This window comes from Lepidochelys olivacea (genome assembly GCF_965140295.1).
Source record: "Lepidochelys olivacea isolate rLepOli2 genome assembly, chromosome: 12".
NCBI lineage: Eukaryota > Metazoa > Chordata > Testudines > Cheloniidae > Lepidochelys > Lepidochelys olivacea.
This window is the reverse complement of record NC_140422.1, coordinates 38,331,048-38,350,137: the sequence shown is the minus strand read 5'-3', so window position 1 is coordinate 38,350,137 and position 19,090 is coordinate 38,331,048. Positions and strand designations below refer to the sequence as shown.

General features: G+C 49.1%; 1 protein-coding gene across 1 annotated transcript; it reads right to left on the bottom strand.

The window, feature by feature from the left end:
* Nucleotides 1-346: 346 nt before the first annotated feature.
* Nucleotides 347-14,985, bottom strand: ZNF469 (zinc finger protein 469; the record flags this gene model as incomplete). The annotated part of the gene is made up of 1 exon (XM_084644691.1): nucleotides 347-14,985. One exon carries the CDS (start codon nucleotides 14,983-14,985, stop codon nucleotides 1,819-1,821), a length of 13,167 nt encoding a protein of 4,388 aa, XP_084500817.1. The 3' UTR covers nucleotides 347-1,818.
* Nucleotides 14,986-19,090: the final 4,105 nt, after the last annotated feature.

Genomic DNA, 19,090 nt, shown 5'->3' with positions numbered 1-19,090 from the left:
CTGTGAGGACAGTTACTGTGGTAATGGGGCCATCTAAGTACCTTCGATGGATAGAAGTCACCTAAGCTAGCAAGTTATTCTTTATTATTATTGTAGTGGTTATAAGACCACACCAGAGCCTAGTGTGTGTGTACCCCTACCCGTACATGTGCATGGACGTGCGTGCACACACAGAGTAATAAACAGTCCCTGGCTTCAAACTCCCAGCAAAACTGGGGCGTGGGTGTGCGTATGCAGTGCGGGGAAGAAGACCAAAGAAAGAAAAACATCTGACAAATTCCACAGAGTCTGGGAGTTTCTGTGAAAATATTGGAATATATTTGAAAGGATTAATTAGGTATGATTTTACAGTACCACCCCATATTTTCATCTCATACTTTATTTAACAATATTAAAGAGGCACTTTAATAGGACACATACGACATAATAAAAAGGCATTTCTTGCTCTCTCTTTCCTCTCTGACAAAATATCAAAATAAAAACTTTTGACATAACACATTGCACCCAAGGTAAATTACCTACAATAGTTTTTATACAATACAAAGGACAGTAAAGATACATATTAACAGGAAAAAGCCACTTTTTCCCCTTTTAAAACTAAAAACATTTTTTTTTTGCAGGACAGACGCAAAGTACTCTATTTGTTCATATCACATCAGTGCATTACTTCACCTCCTTGACTTGGGAGTATTTCAATAGTATTTAAGTATCTTCCATGTCCTCATTTGCACCTGAGATTTCTTTCTGGTTCAAAGTTCAGTTGTATACCTGCTCAATAACATGACATAACCTTTTTAACACTACGGAGTACCAGCATACAGGATGTTATAAAACGTTTTATTTTCCTGCTTTGATTTCTTTTACAGGTCACTGCTACTTCCTATCTGTTCCCTTTTATTTTTAAATCAAGGAAGTCTGTATTCACATTACAAAATAAAAATAGCACCAGTAACTGCATAGTAAAAAGCTGATACCTATATAGCTACTAAGTCAATACAGTAAGATAGTTTAGAAGTTATACCATTACGGTCACTTGGACAGTACTATTCTGGTCTGGTAACTTGGGACAGTTTTATCTGTGGAACAAAAAAAGTTTGTCACAAATGTCAGGGTGCAGTTCGCTAGCGTTATTCTCATTTTTCATGCATTTACATAATCTACAGTGGTCAAATAATGGCACCAAAGTTTGAAACACTCTAATAGGCCCACGCAGCAAGCAAGCTAGTTCATTATTTTCTTGGCAATGGAGAAACAAATTCTTAGGAATGGCTGTCAAAAAAGGTGGCATTTGATTCTTAATTTAATTTTTTTTTAAATTTATCGTGTCGTAGGCCAGTTCCCAATTGAGTGAATTGTACAGGATTATTTGTGCAAAATCTTTAAAAAAATTGCTTTCTACAGTGTACTGCACCTTCTGAATAAGACGTCCATGGAATGAAGTTCATCTCTTCAAGTACTTTGTACAAAGATAACACAGAAGCAGTCTCAAAAGGGTCTGAGATTTGCAAGTATCCTTATAACCTCAGCACTTCTGCAATAAAGCAATTGCTCTTGACGATTCAGTCTGCCCAAAGCGATTACAATTTCAGTTCATGAAAATCATCAGCAACATCAAAGTTCTAGCATTTGCATGATAAATCAGGTGAATTAAAGTAGATTAGTAGACACAAAGCAAACTATTTCACAGGGGCTGCAGTGCAAGTTCATTTAAACTAGACAGAAAAATCACGCTACACAAACGAATTTAATGCTTTGATAATTTTTCCCTTGCAAACCCCATGAAAGCAGCTGAGGATCACCATAAGTCACTTTCATAAATTACTCTGAAGTATCTCTTCTTAAAGGAATTTTAAAGCTCGTTAATTTCTGTCCAAACAGTTGGCTTAGGAGATTGTTCTGGGATTCGGCTGTCCTGTAATTGTGAGAGTCAGCAGGTTTAGCACCTTGGACAGCTCTGTGCCTGTTTAAAGAGCTGTGTAGGGACGTGGCGGGGCCTTTGGCGAGAAGATGGTGAAAGGTTTTCCCCAGGATGTCCTTCTTACGTTTCAGGTCTCCATTGGAATGACGGTTCGTCACCTTCTTCTGATTGTAGGTGTCCAGTGCCATCTTTTTCAGCTGGTTGCCAACTCCTGACATTCTGGGCCTGGGGATCAGTTTGTTGCAGTGCGTTTCCCTCTTCCCGGGGGAAAGGGCAGAAGCCTCGTTGTTAGTCCATTCGGCTCTTTTGAGCTCTCCAGCCCCGTCATTCCTCCCCGGGCCTGGTGTTCGGGCTTTCTTCTTCTTCCCATGTCCCTCAATGTTCTCCCTGGAGGCCGAGCTGCCTTTGTGACTCGAAGACTTGTGCTCTTTTCGCTTCTTTGGGTGCAGCTTTCCAGGCCCGTTCAGAGCTGGCTTGTCCAAGGATTTACCTGGATCCGAGTGGCTGTGTTTCACAGGGTTGGCCACTCCTTCAGCTTTGAGTTGACTTAAGGGTTTGTTTTGATTGCATCCTATTTCTCTGACACCGGCACTGGCGTTGCTGTCTTTGGCACAGACACCTATCTCAGGCATGGCTTTGTCTTTTAGGGAGCAGGGTTTCTGGATCTCCTCTGTGCTGCCCAGAGTACCTGTTGCAGCGGAGGCAGCTTCGCCGTTCACTTGAGTGCCTGTGGTTTTCTTCGGAGGGGCTGAATCTTTGGCAGCCCTGTTTAGAACAGGTGATGCTGTCTTGTCCTTCAGAGGCAGAGAGGGGTAGGTGGACTCTGAATAATTGGGCTTGGATGCAATTTCCCTAGGGGCTACATCATCTACATTCAGGCTGCTCCACAACGTTTTATGAGTGTCCTTGGCCTGTGGAGCTTCTACTTTTGGTGCAGGAATTTCTGGGATTTTCTTAGCTAGTTTGAGGCAAGGGATCTCGTCGACAGGCTCTTCTCGTGAACTGGGACTGTCCAATAGCCCCACCGCAGGTTCTCTTTGATTGCCCAGGTTTGGCTTTTCTTGGCCATCTGCATGCCCATGTTTCTCAGTGAGATGAGGTGGAGATAGCTTTCCATCCGTTGCCTGGTTATGAGCTAAACTAGCAAGGTCCATACGAAATTCAGAAGAGTCCAGGAAAGGAAGAGGCTTCCCATCAAAGGCTCCTTTGTCTAGTTCTTCGATGGAAAATGTCGTGGTGTAACTGAGCTCTGGATCACCCACGACCGCCTGGGGCAGAGAGGGAGACAGGCAAGGGGGCGGCGGGAGGGTATCGAACTGAGATTTTTCCATTTTAGCCAGGAGGTCTGAGAAGTCACCCACGAGGTCTTCCGTTTTCACAGAGGTTTGGGGCACAGTTGCTCCACGACCACCGCCTGTTGCAGGGCAGGACTCACTGGGAGGTGGTGAAGGCACATCAGCTAGCTGTAGGTCATTACTATGGTCAAGGTGCACAGGTGAGTTGCATGGATCCAAGTTGCCACGGTGTGTGATCTTCCTTTTCTTGCGTGGTGGCGTGTCCTCCCTTGGACAGTTTTCCTCTTTGATTTTCTCATTGCCGCCCTTGGAGGAGATGCCGGGCCTCATGACCCCTCTGAATTTGAAAGTCTTGTTGCTTCCTGCCAGGTGCTTCTCCATATGCCTGTCATACTGTTCTTTCTTAGAGAAGGTGTAGTTGCACATGCTGCATATGAATGACTTTTTGATGACGTGCATGACGTCCGCGCAGAGCTCACACGCATACAGCGTGGTGTGCTTGATCTCTGGTTCCTCTGCTATCCCATGATCTTGACTCAGGTGGCTTCGAAGCTCTTTGGTTTCCGGGTAGAACATCGGGCATTTGTGGCACAAGTAAATCTTCTGTAAGCTGTGCACCACTAAGTGGCGCTGGAGCTTGAAGGGCTTGGGAAATTGTTTTCCACAGTGATGGCAATCTCTGGAAGGATCCTTGCAGTCCGGATGCATGGGGACAGCTTTTTGACTGCTTTCACCTTTTGGCGTATTGTCTGGAGATGGACTGGCAGACCCTTTGGAAGAGCTGGAGGCGGAGGAAGCTGGTTTAATTCTGATACTGCCTTCCAAGGCATCTTTAGTTACCTTTGCCTCTTGGTCTTGGGGTGGCTCTTTTGGGCTCTTGTTCTCTTTGCTGGCAAGGTGTTTGCTGGTAGAATCCACCAGCTTGGATGACTTGTTTGGTTTCCGATACATGATGGTGTGCAGGAAGTGAGTGACTGCAGCATTGGCCTCGCTGAAGCAGGTGGGCAGACCCATCGCTGATTTCTGAGCCTGACCTTTCCGAGCGAACTGCGTGGCATGCTCTCTGAGATGCTCATTGTACATCCAGACATCGGAAATCTCCTTCAGGCACATTCCACAGGCCCACAGGCCAGCTTTGTTTTTTGCATGCTTCTCTTTTAAATGGTCCCTCAATTGCTCCCTTGAGCTGAATTTGCGCTGGACACACATATAGCAGGTAGGTGGAGGGGAAGGGTTATGGGTGAGTTTGTGAAAGTCCAGCTCCCCTAAGGTGAGAAACCACTGGAAACACACTTTGCATTTGTATTGTTTATCCTTAGTCTTGATGTTCATATCATTGCGATTTTTGCCTGGTTTCCCATCTTCTAGCTTATTTTTGCTGTGTTTGCTATGCTGGCTTGGCTTCTGCTTGAAACTCACCATGCTTTCATCCAAATGGCCAGGATTATCTTTGCAAGGGCTAAAAAAGCACATGTCCTGCATCTTGAACTTCGCATTCAACATCTCAATGTCAATCGTATGAAACTCAGGTGAGCCTTGGTCCTCATTTATCTTACTGTTGAGGGGTTCCTCTTCCAGCTCTGGGGGTTCTGGACTAGTTTCTGCTATTGAATGTTCATTTGCAAGCTCCATAGGGGACTTGAACAGTATTTCATCAGCAGGAACATTTTCTGCCCCCTTTTCAAGACTTTCCCAAATGTTCAAGTTCGGAATGTTTTCCATCTGGTTGTTTTGGCATAGGAAGGTTAACATGTTATCATCCTCCAGGTCAATGACCTCCTTCCTTTGGCTGTTTCTCTCATAATCTGGCTGCAGTGCAATATTTGTGGAAGCGGTGGAGCTGGCATCACACCCCTTTGGCTTACTGCTGTGACACATGTTTAGCATCAAGGCATCGTCAATGGAGATGGTTTCATATTCACAAGGATCGTCCCTGGTGACACAGAAAGAGCTGGTTTCACTGAGGTCTGAAGCCAGCCGGATGGGAAAGAAGTCTATGGTACCCACTGGCCCGACATTTGCATCAGTGACAGGTTTGGGTTTCTTGGTTCGTTTCCCGTACACGCGTGTGCACTTCCTCCGGGTGAACTGGTTGTCCCTTGGAAACAGCTGTGAGAATGTGATGTCATCATCAAATAAACCCTGCAGGTCCGGCTCAGTTGCATCACCAGTGCAGGACTCCTTGCTCTGTAGCAACTCTCCCTTTCCCCAGGGCTTTGACTCTGCAGAACAAGGGCTGTCATCAGAAGCATTTTCCAACATGCCTTTAGTGGGATCCTTGTTGGCCGTTTCAGATTCACAGGTTTCTAAAGACAGATCTGCTCTGGCAGGACTCAAGGGATGCCTGAAGGCACTACTATGATTCCCAGGATGGCTCTTTCCCAAGGAATTCTCACATTCCTTCACATTTGTGCCACCACCATCATCCTGCTGTTCTTTGCATACCTTGCTCAACCCCTTCTCCACTTGCTTCATGAACCCACTTGCCCATTTCCCTTTGGCCTGTGCCTTTTCTCCTTGACTTGGATCTTCCATCTGCTTTTGACAGCTCACAGGGACCTTTAGTGATTCCTGTCTGCCTGTCTCCTTGGAAGAGACTACCCAATCACCCACTTCATCGGAATGCTTAATTATGCAAGGTGACTGTTTTGCTGTGTGAGACTGCTGGGGTGAGCATGGCCTGTCTTGTTCCTCTGCTGAGATGCAGCTGCTTGGCTCAGCCAGGTCTTCAATCACATTTAACAGACTGGAGTTGATTCTACTGGAAACAACATTGGAAGGACCATCAATAGCATTCTTCTCCAGGTCAGACAATTCATTGACTTCACTTTCATTGGGAAACATCTTTACTTTCCTTCTTCTTGCTTTTCTACTTAGTTTCTTCTCTAAATTTCTACTTAACCCCCCAGGATCTTTGCTTTGGCTTCTTCTACCTTTTCCCTGTTTATCTGGTTGCTTTCTAGGACAGGGCTTTTCTGTCACTGATTCATCCAATCCCCCTGTCTCTGAGCTATGCGATTTTGTCTTTGTTTCTTTACTCAGAATATCTGTGTGATGACGTTCATGGCACACTTCAAGCGATATGACACTGAGGTCACTGAGCACCCGACTAACTACTTCTTGCATTTGTGCATTGGGCTCCTTCTCTTGACCCACACAGGTTTTCTTGGAGACGTGTCCAACGGCGCTGGTTGGCATTTGGGTGTTATTCATTCTCTCTTTGGCAGTGGTCTTTATGCTTTTCCGAGAGACTTTCTTGGACATTTTAGATGTTTTCTCCAGCAGATTCAAACTGAACTTTGAAGTTTTGCTTGGCAGCAACGTGCCGTCGTTTTTCGTCCGATGCTTTACAGCTTTGTGCCTGGTCAGCCCTGGTTTGGATCTAAAAGATGCTGAACAAATATCACAAGTGACTTGGAGGCCATTTTGTTTCTTTTCTTTCAGGTGCCCGTTTCTGGATGCATTTGGGATATTTTTAAACATGCCACTCTCCTCTTCTTGCTCCATGTTATTTACCGTACAACTGCTGCCTCCTCCAGGACTCTCAGCCCCATGGCTTTCCAAGTCATCTCCTTTTGAATTATTTTCTCTATTAGCCGCATTTTTGGAGGGGTCACTAGGTCTTGTCTCCGGCACATCTGTAAACTGGTGGCCCTTTTGATCAACAGGGCCAGAATCTGCTGTCCTTCCAAAGGCAATATTTACAACTGTTGGGATCTGTTGAATGACAAAGCTATTGCATGAGGACTCTGGCTCCTTTTGATGTTTATTTCCGTTATAATGGCACTTTTTATGCTCCTCTTCTTGATTTAACTTTACCTCTCCGTCTCTTTCTCCAACTGGTGAAAGATTAGTGGGCTGCGTTGAGTAATCTTTGGTTTCTGGTGTGGGCTGACAAGCATGGATGCTCTGCAGAGGCATTGACTGAGAATTAATAATCATGTCTGTGGTGGTGCATGTCTTCCTTCCTTTATAAAGAGGGCATAATGGCTCAGCACAAGTGCTTTCTGGCGGCCCATCATCAGTGTCTTTTTGATCCAGAGGTGGCACGCAGGGAAGAATACAGTCGTTCATTTGCAATTTCTGGGGGCTTTCCATCTCCAAAGCAGAAACTGCCAACTCGCCGGGGCATTGTGGAACATGAGGTTTTGCTGGTCCTTCTTTTTCAGACTGCCCAAAATTATTTAGAATGTCTTCGGCAAGACATTGACGAATGTTTCCAATAGCATCCAAAGGTGTGGGAGCAGTGTTGTTGCATTGCGGAAGAGTGGGTGGAAAGACATGTGTGTCTTTCCATTTTCCTTGCTCTAAAGGATTTTGTGTGGGACAGCAAACTAGATTTTTCTCCAAATCAGAGTTGAACCTTTTTACAGTAAATGAACTTGACTGAGTCTCTGTGTTAAGCACAGGGGCAGTGTATCTATCCTCTTCCGAGAGCTGCACACTGAAGTCAGAGAACTCTACATTTTCATTATTACTGTTCTGCAAATATTTGTGGCGAGAAAAGCTAGTCTGTAAAGGCAAACTGGCCAGAGAGTCCTCTTTAGAGCGACAAGCATCAAGGGCCTGCTTTTTCTTTCCACTGCCGTCTTCAGGAAGCTGAGCATTTACTGAATAGATGTTAGTTTCATGCAACAAATTATATTCCTGGTGAAGATCTTCAGAAGGATTCAAAGAGCTAGCAGGACCCAAAGACACACTGCAAGGAAGCTGTGTCTCATGTCCTACGTGGTTGTTGGTTGACCCTATGCGTTTGTTTTTTACGGTGCATGACAACTGCATACGATGACTAGCTCTATCAGACCAAGCATTACATTCAACAGTGTTTACTTTTAGTGTCTCTGTCAGTGCATTGCCTAATGTTTCTTTCTCAAACAAACTATGGCTTAAATAGGATTCTCTGTGGTTTTTAAATGCCAAGGTTGCTTTGTTTTTATCTTGCTCCTGCTCCTCCACAATCTGATCAGCTTTCTTTACCTGCCCTAGCAATGGGGTTACCATTGCACTGCCGCATGGTGAGAGGTTATTATGCTCTTGCGATACACCATCTGCACAGATATTAACGTCACTCGGCTCTGAACATTCATCTGCTAAGTGCTGCAGCTCTGTTACATTATTGTGCAGCTTGTGGTTCGCAAATGTGGATTGCTCTGCAGTGTAGGTGTCTGTTTCGTTGAACGATTCCAGCTGTTCACCTGCCTCTGGAAAAACTCCAGGTGCTACTGATGTGGTAGCCATGCTCTCTGCCTCTCCTCCCATGGGCTCGTTCCCCTCTATAGACGCATGATGACATGCTGAATTCTCACCTTCCAAGCTGCCCAGGCCTTCCTCTTCCTGCTCAGACTGGAGATTGGCATTTGAAGGTTGGTGGTTGGCAGAGAGCAGTACTGGGAAGCATGGCACCATCAGCTCTTCTTCATTATTCTTGACTGTCCGGGCAACAAACATTTGGAGCTGCTGTAATGGGTTTGCGGTAGTTTCTTGGGAGGCTAGCACCTTTTCTGTACCACAACCAGTCTCTTTGGACACACTCAGTATATCGAATAATAAAGCTTTCCGGTTGCTAGCCTTGTGAAAGGGCCCTGGGGTTTGGTAGACTGCAGGATCCTTACTTTCTTCAGTCTCTTCCAATAAAACAGGTTCATTGTCATCACCTTCGAAGTGCACTGAGCATTTTAGCACTTTCGGTGACTCGGCTTTGTCTAAAGGTCTTTCTTCTGAGTCCATGTCATTTTTGGCATGAGAAGACAAAGCGAGATCCAAGGTGGGGACCCGATCTTCCCGAAACCCAAATTCACATTTCAGATTTGGAACGTGGCTGCTGAAAGATTCCAGCTCTGGAGGATCATCAAAGGTTTTATCCATTTTCCCTGGCTCGGAAAACCCCTCAGCTCCGTGTTTACTTGGCAGGGACGGAAAAATATCATGTTTATTTAGTTCAGCTGCCTCTAGAGTTTTAGGGAACAAGGAATCAGTAACAATGGCAGGGCTTTTTATCATATGGTTTGTGTAGATTGGAGCCTCTAATTTGTCTGGCATGCATGAATCAGGGATAACCTGGGTAGGTTCATTCTCCATCTCTCTGGAGTCACTTTCCTTGGAAGTTTCAGCATCCTTCAGAGCTTCTGGGAACTGATCGCAGGCCTCTTTGGAACAGAAATGATCTATAGAGATTGAATCTTCAGCAGCTGGTGTACACATGTTTGATTCTAAAGAATTAAACTCCGCTGGGCAGGGCCAAGAATCCTGGTGGTTCTTATAGTTGCCATCGATGTTGGGAACTGTAGGCTTCTCATTCACTAAACTTTGGCCCACGCAGACTTTTGTGGGAAGAAGGTTTGTATTCCCAAGAGCATCTGTCAAGAACAAACTCTTTTCATTCCCTGTCTCTTGATCCATGTGTATAGGCGAAAACTGGTCAGTTGCTTTTCTCAGCTGTGTGCTGATGTGTTGCTCAGATTTCTGATGGACGTTGGATGCCTCACTGTTTAATTTGCTGGTTTGCAGCTGACTTTCCAGTTCTGTAACTAATCGCTTGATCTCCAGTTCATCATCTGATATATTGTTAATAAAAGCTACATTATAATCTCCAATCCTGTCTGACAAAGGTAAAGACATTTGATTGGGTGCTATGGCTCCCTCATCTGGGAATTTCTTAGCTAATGGCTTTTCCACCGAAAGGGTATGAAACTGACCAATGTCTTCTGACAAAATTGGAGACACTTCCTCCATTAGATCCCAGTCCTTCTCTTGAAGAAACGGAGGATACTGCTGCTCAAACGGCATGGCTTTGCTGGGTGGATTGCATCCAAATGGGACAAAAGTGTCCTTACTTGTGGCGACGCTGTCGTATAATGGATTATCAAACTCAGCTCCAGGAAGTTCCCCGAACATTGAAGAGGAGTCAAAGCTAAGAGGGGAAGACACTTTGGTCTGATGATTTTCTGATGCAAAGGGGGTGAAATCAGAGTGCTTCTGCTCAAATGAACTGGTGCTAATGTCACCCTGGCATAAGTACATATCGTCAATGTGCGAGGCCCCCACGGCTGGGGGCTTTGAGAAAAGGTGAGGATCGTAGCGACTGGACAGGTCTTTGTGGTCGTAAAGTGTGTCGTCAGTGCTCACATAGGTATCGGGTCCTTTGATGGCTAGCATCATTCCAACAGGATCCCCATTGTAACAGCCGACTGGAGCAGCATAATCTTTCTGGTCATCGCAAAGTCCATGTTCCTTTAAGTACTTGAGTCCAGCAGGCGAATAGGTAGCACTCACATGTCCAGGGCTGGCATCAGTACCAATGTGAGAGGGAGGAATTAACTCTTCTGTATGGTAAGCGAGGGTGTCCTCATTATAAGCAGCAAACGGATGCCTTTGACTGGTCATTGTCAAATCAGTGGAATCTCGAGCGTCTGGCATAGGTCTCGCTATCTCAGCTGCATGGCTAATGGCTCCTTTCTGCTCTTCTGCGTCCTCCTTACAGTAAAGTCTGACGGGACTCTTGTTGAAGGTGTCTTTGCTGTGATGTTCTTTTTCTTTGCTTTCTGGTGAGCTTTCCTTGTTCCTATAACCTGCTGGAGAAATGTGTGACCTATCGCTGTGATGTGTCGTGGAGCCAGTCAGCAAAAATTTGGCTGACCCAAACCTCCTTGTCCCTCTGGAAAAGCTCGCTTTGGTTTTATTGCTCATCTTTAGAGACTCTTTGTCAAGAAGGCTCAGCGGGTTCCTTGGAAGTCGTGTGATGTGCTCAGAATTCTCTGGGTATCCTCTGTTCTGGACACTTTCCTTCTCATTGTCGGAGTCGGCCCTTTCAGTGCTTGGGGGGCTAGCGCTGGTTTCACTGGACAGGCTAGTGCTGTGATTGCTGCCGGTGGACGATCGGCTGCTTCGCCTTCGGATTCTGGCTGCAACGCCATCTTTCTTTATTGCTTCATTGCTTGGGGCCCGCCTGTGCTCCTGACCTCCTCTCTTCTGGCTGTAGGGCCAGGCTGGCTCTCTCTCTTTGGCCCTCTCACCTCTCCCTGAGCACCTCCTGCTGAAGCTGTGCTTGGCCCTCCCATTCAACGCTGACCCCGGCTTCTTTCTGCCGTGCAGCGTGGCATTCGCCACCCCTTCAGCATCGGAATCCGAAATGTACTCGTACTCGCCGAATTTACTGTCCTGGGCTGCTGGCAGCCGCCTCTCGGCGGCTCTGGAGCCTGGCGCGTTCTTCTCGCTCTTCGCATGCAGCTTGTGCAGCTTGTTTTTCTGCTGCACGATTTTATGAATGAGCTCCTTACTCCACGTGCCGCTCCTTGGCTTCCGCTTTTTCACATCCTTCATCGAGTACCGCAGCAGCTTGGGGTTCTTACTGGCAGGGCCTTGGGTGGTACCACTGGGCCTGATTTCGCTCTTCAGATAAGCATCTTCACTAAGGCTTCTGGGCTGGTTTTTATCAGAGTCAGGTTTGGTTATAGTCCCTGGAGTAAGAGAGCCGCCATCACCCTTCCTCCCCGCCTTCAGCTTGGTATTCTTGTCAGGCTGTGCTTTATCAGTCATCACCCGATTTGCAGCCTTGCTCTGTGCCAGCTCCATGATGCTGGATTTCTCCAGCCTCTTGTTCTCCCGGTCTGTGAACTTGCCTGCCAGTCTCCTCTTAGGAACATGCTGCGTCCCCGACACTCTGCTCTGAGCCTGCTCTCCGCTGGGATGATCCTCTTCGTAGTAACAGACGGCTTTTGACTGACTCGTTGGCTTCTCGTCCTTCTCCGCGTGCTTCAGTTTGTTCGCCGAGGCTGGGCCATCCTTCACCTTGTGCGGCACCCCGTTGCCTGTGCCCTTCACCGACGTGAGTTCCTCATCAGCAAACACATCTATGAAGCTACTGTCAATCTCGGGGTTATCGGACTGATACTCCAGCCCATTCAGTGCTTCCGTGATCAGACTGTCCAGCTTGGCATCATCGATTCCTAAGTCGGAAGCAGTAAGTGGCAAGGAATTTGTGGTTAGCCCATTAAATATATGGCCTTTCAGTGGGTCCTCCTTTGCCTCCCCTCTGCCTTCCCCATCTAACAGGAAACTGACAGGCTTGTTTATCGCAAGCAGGTGCGAATGGGTGTCGGGAGAAAGCGACGGCCCTGGCCTGGCTTGGGAGTGTTTCGTGGACTCTGGGGGGAGCTGCTTCCTGGCCTCAGCCCCCCTGGGAGCATCTCTCATCTCTCCCTGGAAAGCTGCGTGCGAGCCACAGAACTGGCGGTGCTCCAGGAAGGAGGAAAGGTTGCTGTAGTTCTGGTCACACTGTTTGCAGGTCAGCAGCACGTCCAGCTGGTCCAGGCTTGCGCTGCTCAGCGAGTTCGCCAGCAGGTGATGGGAGGAGTAAGGTGGGGGAGGCGGCTCCCCCTCGAAGGCATCCAGGCAGCCCTTGCCCATGTCGACATCTGGCTTGTGGAACTGGGTCTCCGGGAGGCATTTGAGAAGGTGCTCGTCCTTTGGGGCGTCCAGGGGGAAGTGGAAGGGCTTGATGGAGTCTGGCGGGTGGTAGTGGAGTGAGCTGGAGTTCAGGATGTCCGAGGGGTGGCAGGGATGGGGAAAGAGGGGTGCCGGGGTAAGTGTGGCAGGCAGCTGGCTGTCTTCGAAGCTGTGGGTGACTGGGCTGCTGGACATAGGCGAGAGAGAAGAACACGTGCTGTTGCAGGTGGGGTTGGGGACAGGCGACGGGAGCGGAGACTCACCCGGTGAAGCCGTCACCAAGGCCGACGGCGGCAGAGCCAACGGTGGATTGGGAGGGCTCCTGGAGCTGGCTGGCGGCACTGTTTGGTTTATGCCGAAGAAGAGGGGTTTGCTCCTGGAGTCGCATGCGGGAGACCCGGTGTCCTTCCCACCTTCAAAGGAGAAAGCGTTCGCTGAGCCACAGCTCTGCCGGGTGGGGTCCCTCCTTTGCACCACGAGACCCTCCCCTGCCAGGAGCTTTTGGCTGTGATACCTAGGGGTGCCTTTCTGCAGACTGCTGCCCCCTTTCCATTGTGAGGTGCCCAGGGGGAATGGGAACTTCTGGCTGGTGAGCTGCCTGGATAGCTCTATCCTGTTCTGGCTGGGCACTGCGGAGGTGAGGTGGATTTGCTGCCAAGGCATCCTGGAGTTTTTCTGCACGTGCTGCCTCTGCTCAGGGCTGGACTGGCACTCGAATGAGAACTGACTTCCAAGAGGGTTTGAATAAGGTGCTGAAGTCTGGTCCGCGGGAGAGAACGCCTTATGGGCTCCATCCCAGGCTTGCAAGAGCCGGGGGTGGGCTTGAGGTGTACTGGGCATGGTTTTCTCAAAAGGCACCGATCCTGGGCTTACGCCGCTCGCCGGGGAACCGCAATAAACTTTGTTCTGAAAGTGCACTTGGGGTAGAGAGTTCTGTGGCATATTCCTTCGAAGAGAGCTACCTTGGGTCAGCATCCTTTGACTAGGTCCATTGTCTTTCAGTGAAGGCTGCCCCTTACTCACTGGCTTTGGCATACTAGTCGCATGTAAACTAGGTGGGAAAACGGATTGGTTTTCTTGGAAAGTGCTTGGAGTTTGGTCGATAGCACCAGAAGAAGAGAGAGCACCATTGAGCTCACCGGAATGCTCATTCCTTCCTTTGTAGCAAGGCAGAGGGGACTGCTGCTGGACCCCTGGGGCCGGCGAACGTAGGAACGGAGCTGGCTGAGAAGACAGGCCATATGTCCTTCCCTCTGGGGCTACGGTTTCGTAGGAGCCGTTGCTCAGAGCCTCCTCTTGCCAGTCCCTGGAGGAAGAATGAAAGCCGAAAGCACCATGAATCACCTGGTTAGTTGCCAGTGAAACATCCATATAATCTTGGCTGGTAGTGTCATTACGGAAAGGATCCTTTGCTACGTCATGCAGCGGCTGGAAGGGGTATTGGAATGGCAAGGAGCCCAGACAGTGCGTGCTGGCTTTGCCACTTTCAGGGAAGGGGCATGGTTTCTGAGCAGAGATACCATAGCTAGCACCCAGGAAGCTTTTGTCCGGTGAAGGCCAAGACTTATTCCCATTTGCCTGGAACTCTAAATAGTGTAACTGCCCGTTAGTGCCAGGGCTTTTGTGGGGGAGGCCAGCCGATGGCTGTCCTTTCCCGCTGTGGTTCTGGCGTGTGGCGGCTGGCGTGTGTGAGGTATAGTTGCCGGAGGTAAGGCTGGAGGAGACCTCCGGGAAGCACTGGTTGAAGCTCAGGTCCTCTTGCTCGAGCTCTGCCTCCCTCTCGGGGATGCTGGGCACGTGGAATCGGTAGCTTCCTGAGCTGGGTCCTCGGCTGACTTCTGGCTTCTTGGGCGGGGTGACCTTCTGCTGGGGGTAGGCGATGCCAATGGTGGGGTTGGACCGAGAGTTGCTAATGGTGAGCCTGTAGAGCTGGTGGTGACTGCGCTCCCCTTTCCCAGCGCGCCTGCTCTTATCCCGCACTCGGCTCTTCCCCGTGGGAGACTGTGGGCTCCCCTTGACGCTGCCCCACGGGCCATCGCTGGAAAACTTGGGCTTGTTGTGAAGGGACTTGAAGTCGATCTTGCCTGCTTGCTGCGGCCTGATCACAGCTTCCCGTTGGCTGTGGGGCTCTTTGTCCTTGACGCTGGGGAAGTGGGACCCGCTCTCGGTCCCGTTGTGCAAACACAGCTCCGAGGTGTCCAGGGAGCTGCCGTTAAACTCCCCCCCCCCTTTCCCACTGAAATGTTCTAAGGCAAAGTCTTTGTCTTGATCTTTGGAGCTGGACTCAGTATCACTGACGGCATAAACAAACTGGGTCTCTCCTGTCATGATACCGAGGGGCAGGGCTAGAAGGCTATTGTTTCCCTTACATCTGTGGGATTAGATCCTTCCTTCACGAGCATGGTCTCTCGTTGTTAGGCGGCTAGGATGAGGCTTGGTTAAATAGGCAGTGGTACCCTGCTCCCACATCTATCCTGGTTACTGGGCAGGTCTTGCTGGTAAAGAGCACCTGGGATTCGCCTCATGCTTCCGGATAGGACCTACAATAGAGAAAAACCCCAATGAGTCTTACGGGGACAAAGGACATGGCCACGTCTAACAGCATGGAGCAAGAGGAAGCCACAGCTCAGCTGGGGGTCTGGATTCTCCCGTCCCACGCCCCACGGAGTCAGCTACACCTTGGCACAGAGTGAGCGTTGAACGCTACTATCCTGATTTGTCAGTGTTTGAACCTCGCCCCCTGCACAGATGTGAATAATGGCACAAGGATGGATCAGGCCCCTCGGGGAGTGTATTTCACATGTATCTTTCCAGGGCAGTTTTTGGGCAGCCTGACTTCTAGCTAACCGGAGAGGGAAGACATTTCTACGACAGAAGAAAGCAGTTTGGCTCCTTTCCCTGTCGCCACCTGGGAGCAGAGTGATCAGAACATGGGCATGGAGAAGAACCTCACAAACGATTTCAGAGAAATTCCTCTGACAGGCTTCTCTCTCCAATTGCAAAAGCCCCTCAAACATGCAGCTTTGCAGAGCACGTTAGAAGCATTTTTGGCAAAGCATGCTAAGGGAGGCATTTTTTTCTTCCCTTGGAAGCTATTTCTGTGCGCTTATTAGCAATGTAAGCAGAAAAAGATGAGAGAAGAACTCCACCTATGGATGACTGGCCATGATGGGCAGGGGCAGGCTCTGTCCTTTGGCATTCCTTTGAGTGATGTCCTGGAAAAAGAACAACCCACCTTTCTCTATGCCCATCCCACCCCCTTCTCTCCACTGCTACCCCAGCCTTTCAGACAGGAGCTTTGGGTTCCCCTAAGAGCGGTGATCATATCACGGGGGGAGCCACCTCTGCTCCCCATGGGCGGTGCGTGACTCCTCCATTTGGGGAGGCTGGGTGTGCCTGGACTGTGGCCCTGCCCCGAGGCCTGCCCCCACTTGGCCCTTCCCCCCCCGCCTGCCTGCCCGTCCACCAGTCGCTCACTGCTCGCGCGTACCTCTTCACCCCCTCCCCGAGGCCCCCATGCGGGCGGAGCAGTGATGGGAAGAGGCGGAGTGAGGGCAGGGCCTCGGCGTGGAGCACAGATGAGACCGCAGGCCGGCTGTTTGGGGAGGCTTAGCCTCCCCTGGCCTCTTATACCTGCTGCCCACGCTGCTCCCCCCGTTTCAGCTCTTTAGTTCAGCGCTCCCCAGACTAGGTAGATCAGTGCATTGACACTTACTATAACGGAGCTGGGAGGGACCATTTCAAAAAAATTAACACAAGAACCCCACTGAATGACCATGGTTTCTGGCTTCTGCTAAGGTGAGAACCATTTAATGATAACAGGATGCACTACATTACAGGGCCATTTCTTCCAAAGCATCCTAAAAACACTTTACCAACTGTATGTTGTGCTTTATACCAAAATTGTTTCACCCACTGTGGACTAGATCAGTGTTTCTCAACGACTGGTCCGTGGACCGGTGCCGATCCCCGAGATCTCCCTGACACAGTTCAGGAAGGCAGCAAGCTGGTCCCTGGCATCAAAATGGTCAAGAAATGCTAGACTAGAGGATCGTGAGGGTCCCTTCTGGGCTTAAAGTCTATCAGTCTATGAAATGCAGCCACTTGTGGGGTAGAACACAATAGTTCAACAGCACACAGCACCACTTAACAGCAAAGGACATGAAGGAAAGAATGCTGGAACCCATTGAAGCTGCAGGCAGAAATGAGGCAGTTGAAATTTGGCCACCCTTTATCACCCCTGCTCTTGCAAAAAGCCCCCTGGGATTTTTAATGACCCCAAGTAACATCTCGTAGGAAAAACGATCCCTCCCACAGCACAGTGTCCCCTAGCATCACGCTGAGGCACTGAGTTCAGTACTGACTCCGAGCGAAACACACTCGAAGCAGCACCCCCAGCTTTACCGCGGTGCTCTCCCATGCAAGCACTGGCCAGCTCTGTCCTTGCTTAGCTTAGGAGAGCTAGTGAGGCTGGTACGCAATGTTACAAGGGAGAAAAAATCTCTTATCGCCGCTCAAGTCAAAATAAACATCTAGAATGAAGCGTTCTGTGTCACAATGACCAACATGCCCAGGGCTCTGCTTCACCTGCTGGAGAAATCTCTAGGAAAGCAAGGGAGGTTAGCAAGGCTCTGGGGGTGTCGATTACCATCTCAGGCAAACTATGGTCTTCCGGAGTCCAAACACTGCTTTCGGTGACTCACTGGTCGGCAGATTTCTGGAGTGCTTTACCTCAGGGCTTGACTCACTCTTCTGATATCACACTGACGCTGCAGTAGTGCCTAGCGACCACAGCCAGACAAATGCCCCCCATGACCTGCAGGCACTGGCTCAGTCCGAAGGCGCAATTTAAGGCCTGTCTGCACTGGAACTTGAGGTGTAATTTCCAGCTCCCGGAGACATACCTGTGCTAGCTCTGGTTGAATTAGCGTGCTAAAAATAGCAGGATAGCCATGATGGCACAAGTGGTGGGCGGGGCTAGCCGCCCCATGTACGCCTGTAGACCCAGGCTTTGAGATTCACTGCCATGGGTCTCTGCTCGCTATTAAACAGTCCTCCCAACAGTTGGGAATCCCCGCACATTCAGTGCAGAAGGAATTCAGTTGTTGCAGTGGCTCCCCCACCCACGAGCGCTTCAATTAGGAAAGGAGGTTCCCAATCAGCAAGACTGAACCTCTGAAACTGACTGAATAATACAAGCCACATGGCCTGAGTTAGCCCCATGTCAATCCAGAGCAACTCCCCTGCTTCACACCTTGTGTCCTGGGTTACACCTCTCTGGAGTGGGTGTGCCACGCTGCCACCCTGGTGAGCGGAGGATTGTGATTGGTGGCATGTTCCATGCTCTGTGTTTGGCTGCACAAAGTCCACGGTGGGAGGGAAGCAAGCCTGCAATTCTGCATTTGCACTGCTGCGAATGACAGAATCACTTGCTCCATGGATAAAAAGGGTGCATTTTCCAATCAATTTAGGTCAGTGCAATTAGCGTAACATGGTTAAAAAAAAACCCACTTGGGCAGTGTCCACACACACCTTTACAAAGGTGTTTACTGCCTCAAGTGAACTGAAATTCACTTGAGATAAAGAGCTATAGAGAAGACAAGCCCAAGTTAAGTGAACTCAATTGTAAAACATACCTATTTACCCCAGAGGTAGGATCCTAGGAATCTTGGCCCAAATCTTCAAAAGGGGATGCATGTGGATTTGAAAATTTGGGAGATACATGGACAGACAAATACAGGAGATGTATTTATGAGAACTAGGTAACTAAATAAAGTTATGTCCCTCAGGCCTAGGAAACCACAACGCGACGTTACTGTCTGTCACAGCACAGCCAGCATGAGTACCACCAAAAGATGTGGTCAGAGATTTTGGATAAGGTGGCAGATAAAAAACCAATCCCACAACCAGGAAACATGTGTCTGGGGCCACCGCAGATGGCACAGAGGGCTTCTCCCCATGCTCAGGGGACAAAGGCCATGAAGTTATGATACATGCTGAGCAAAGATACGACGACTTTGGTCTGACGAAGATGGCTGAAGCAGGGCAGCCCTTTGCTCTCAGAATAAGGACCAGGTATGAGATTGCTCTGAAGGGACAAGCACCTGATTAGAGCCGGATCCATTTCGGAATAGAGGATTTGCCAAGCCAGATCAGAGCTCTGGACCAGCCAGGCCAGTATCCTGTCCCTAGCAGTCACCAATTCCTGATGCCAGAGGAAGGCAAAAAACCCAGAACAAAGCAAAACACCCACTGAACTGAAAAACCAGCACCTAGACTCTCTTAAGGCCAGGTCTACACTACAGACTTCTCCATGTCACTCGGGGGCATGAAGAGCCTCAGGCTATGTCTATACTAGGAGTGCTTTACGGGGATGGGAATACCAGCATACTGCACTTACAGTCCCATGACATTCTCTTTATTTTTTATATTT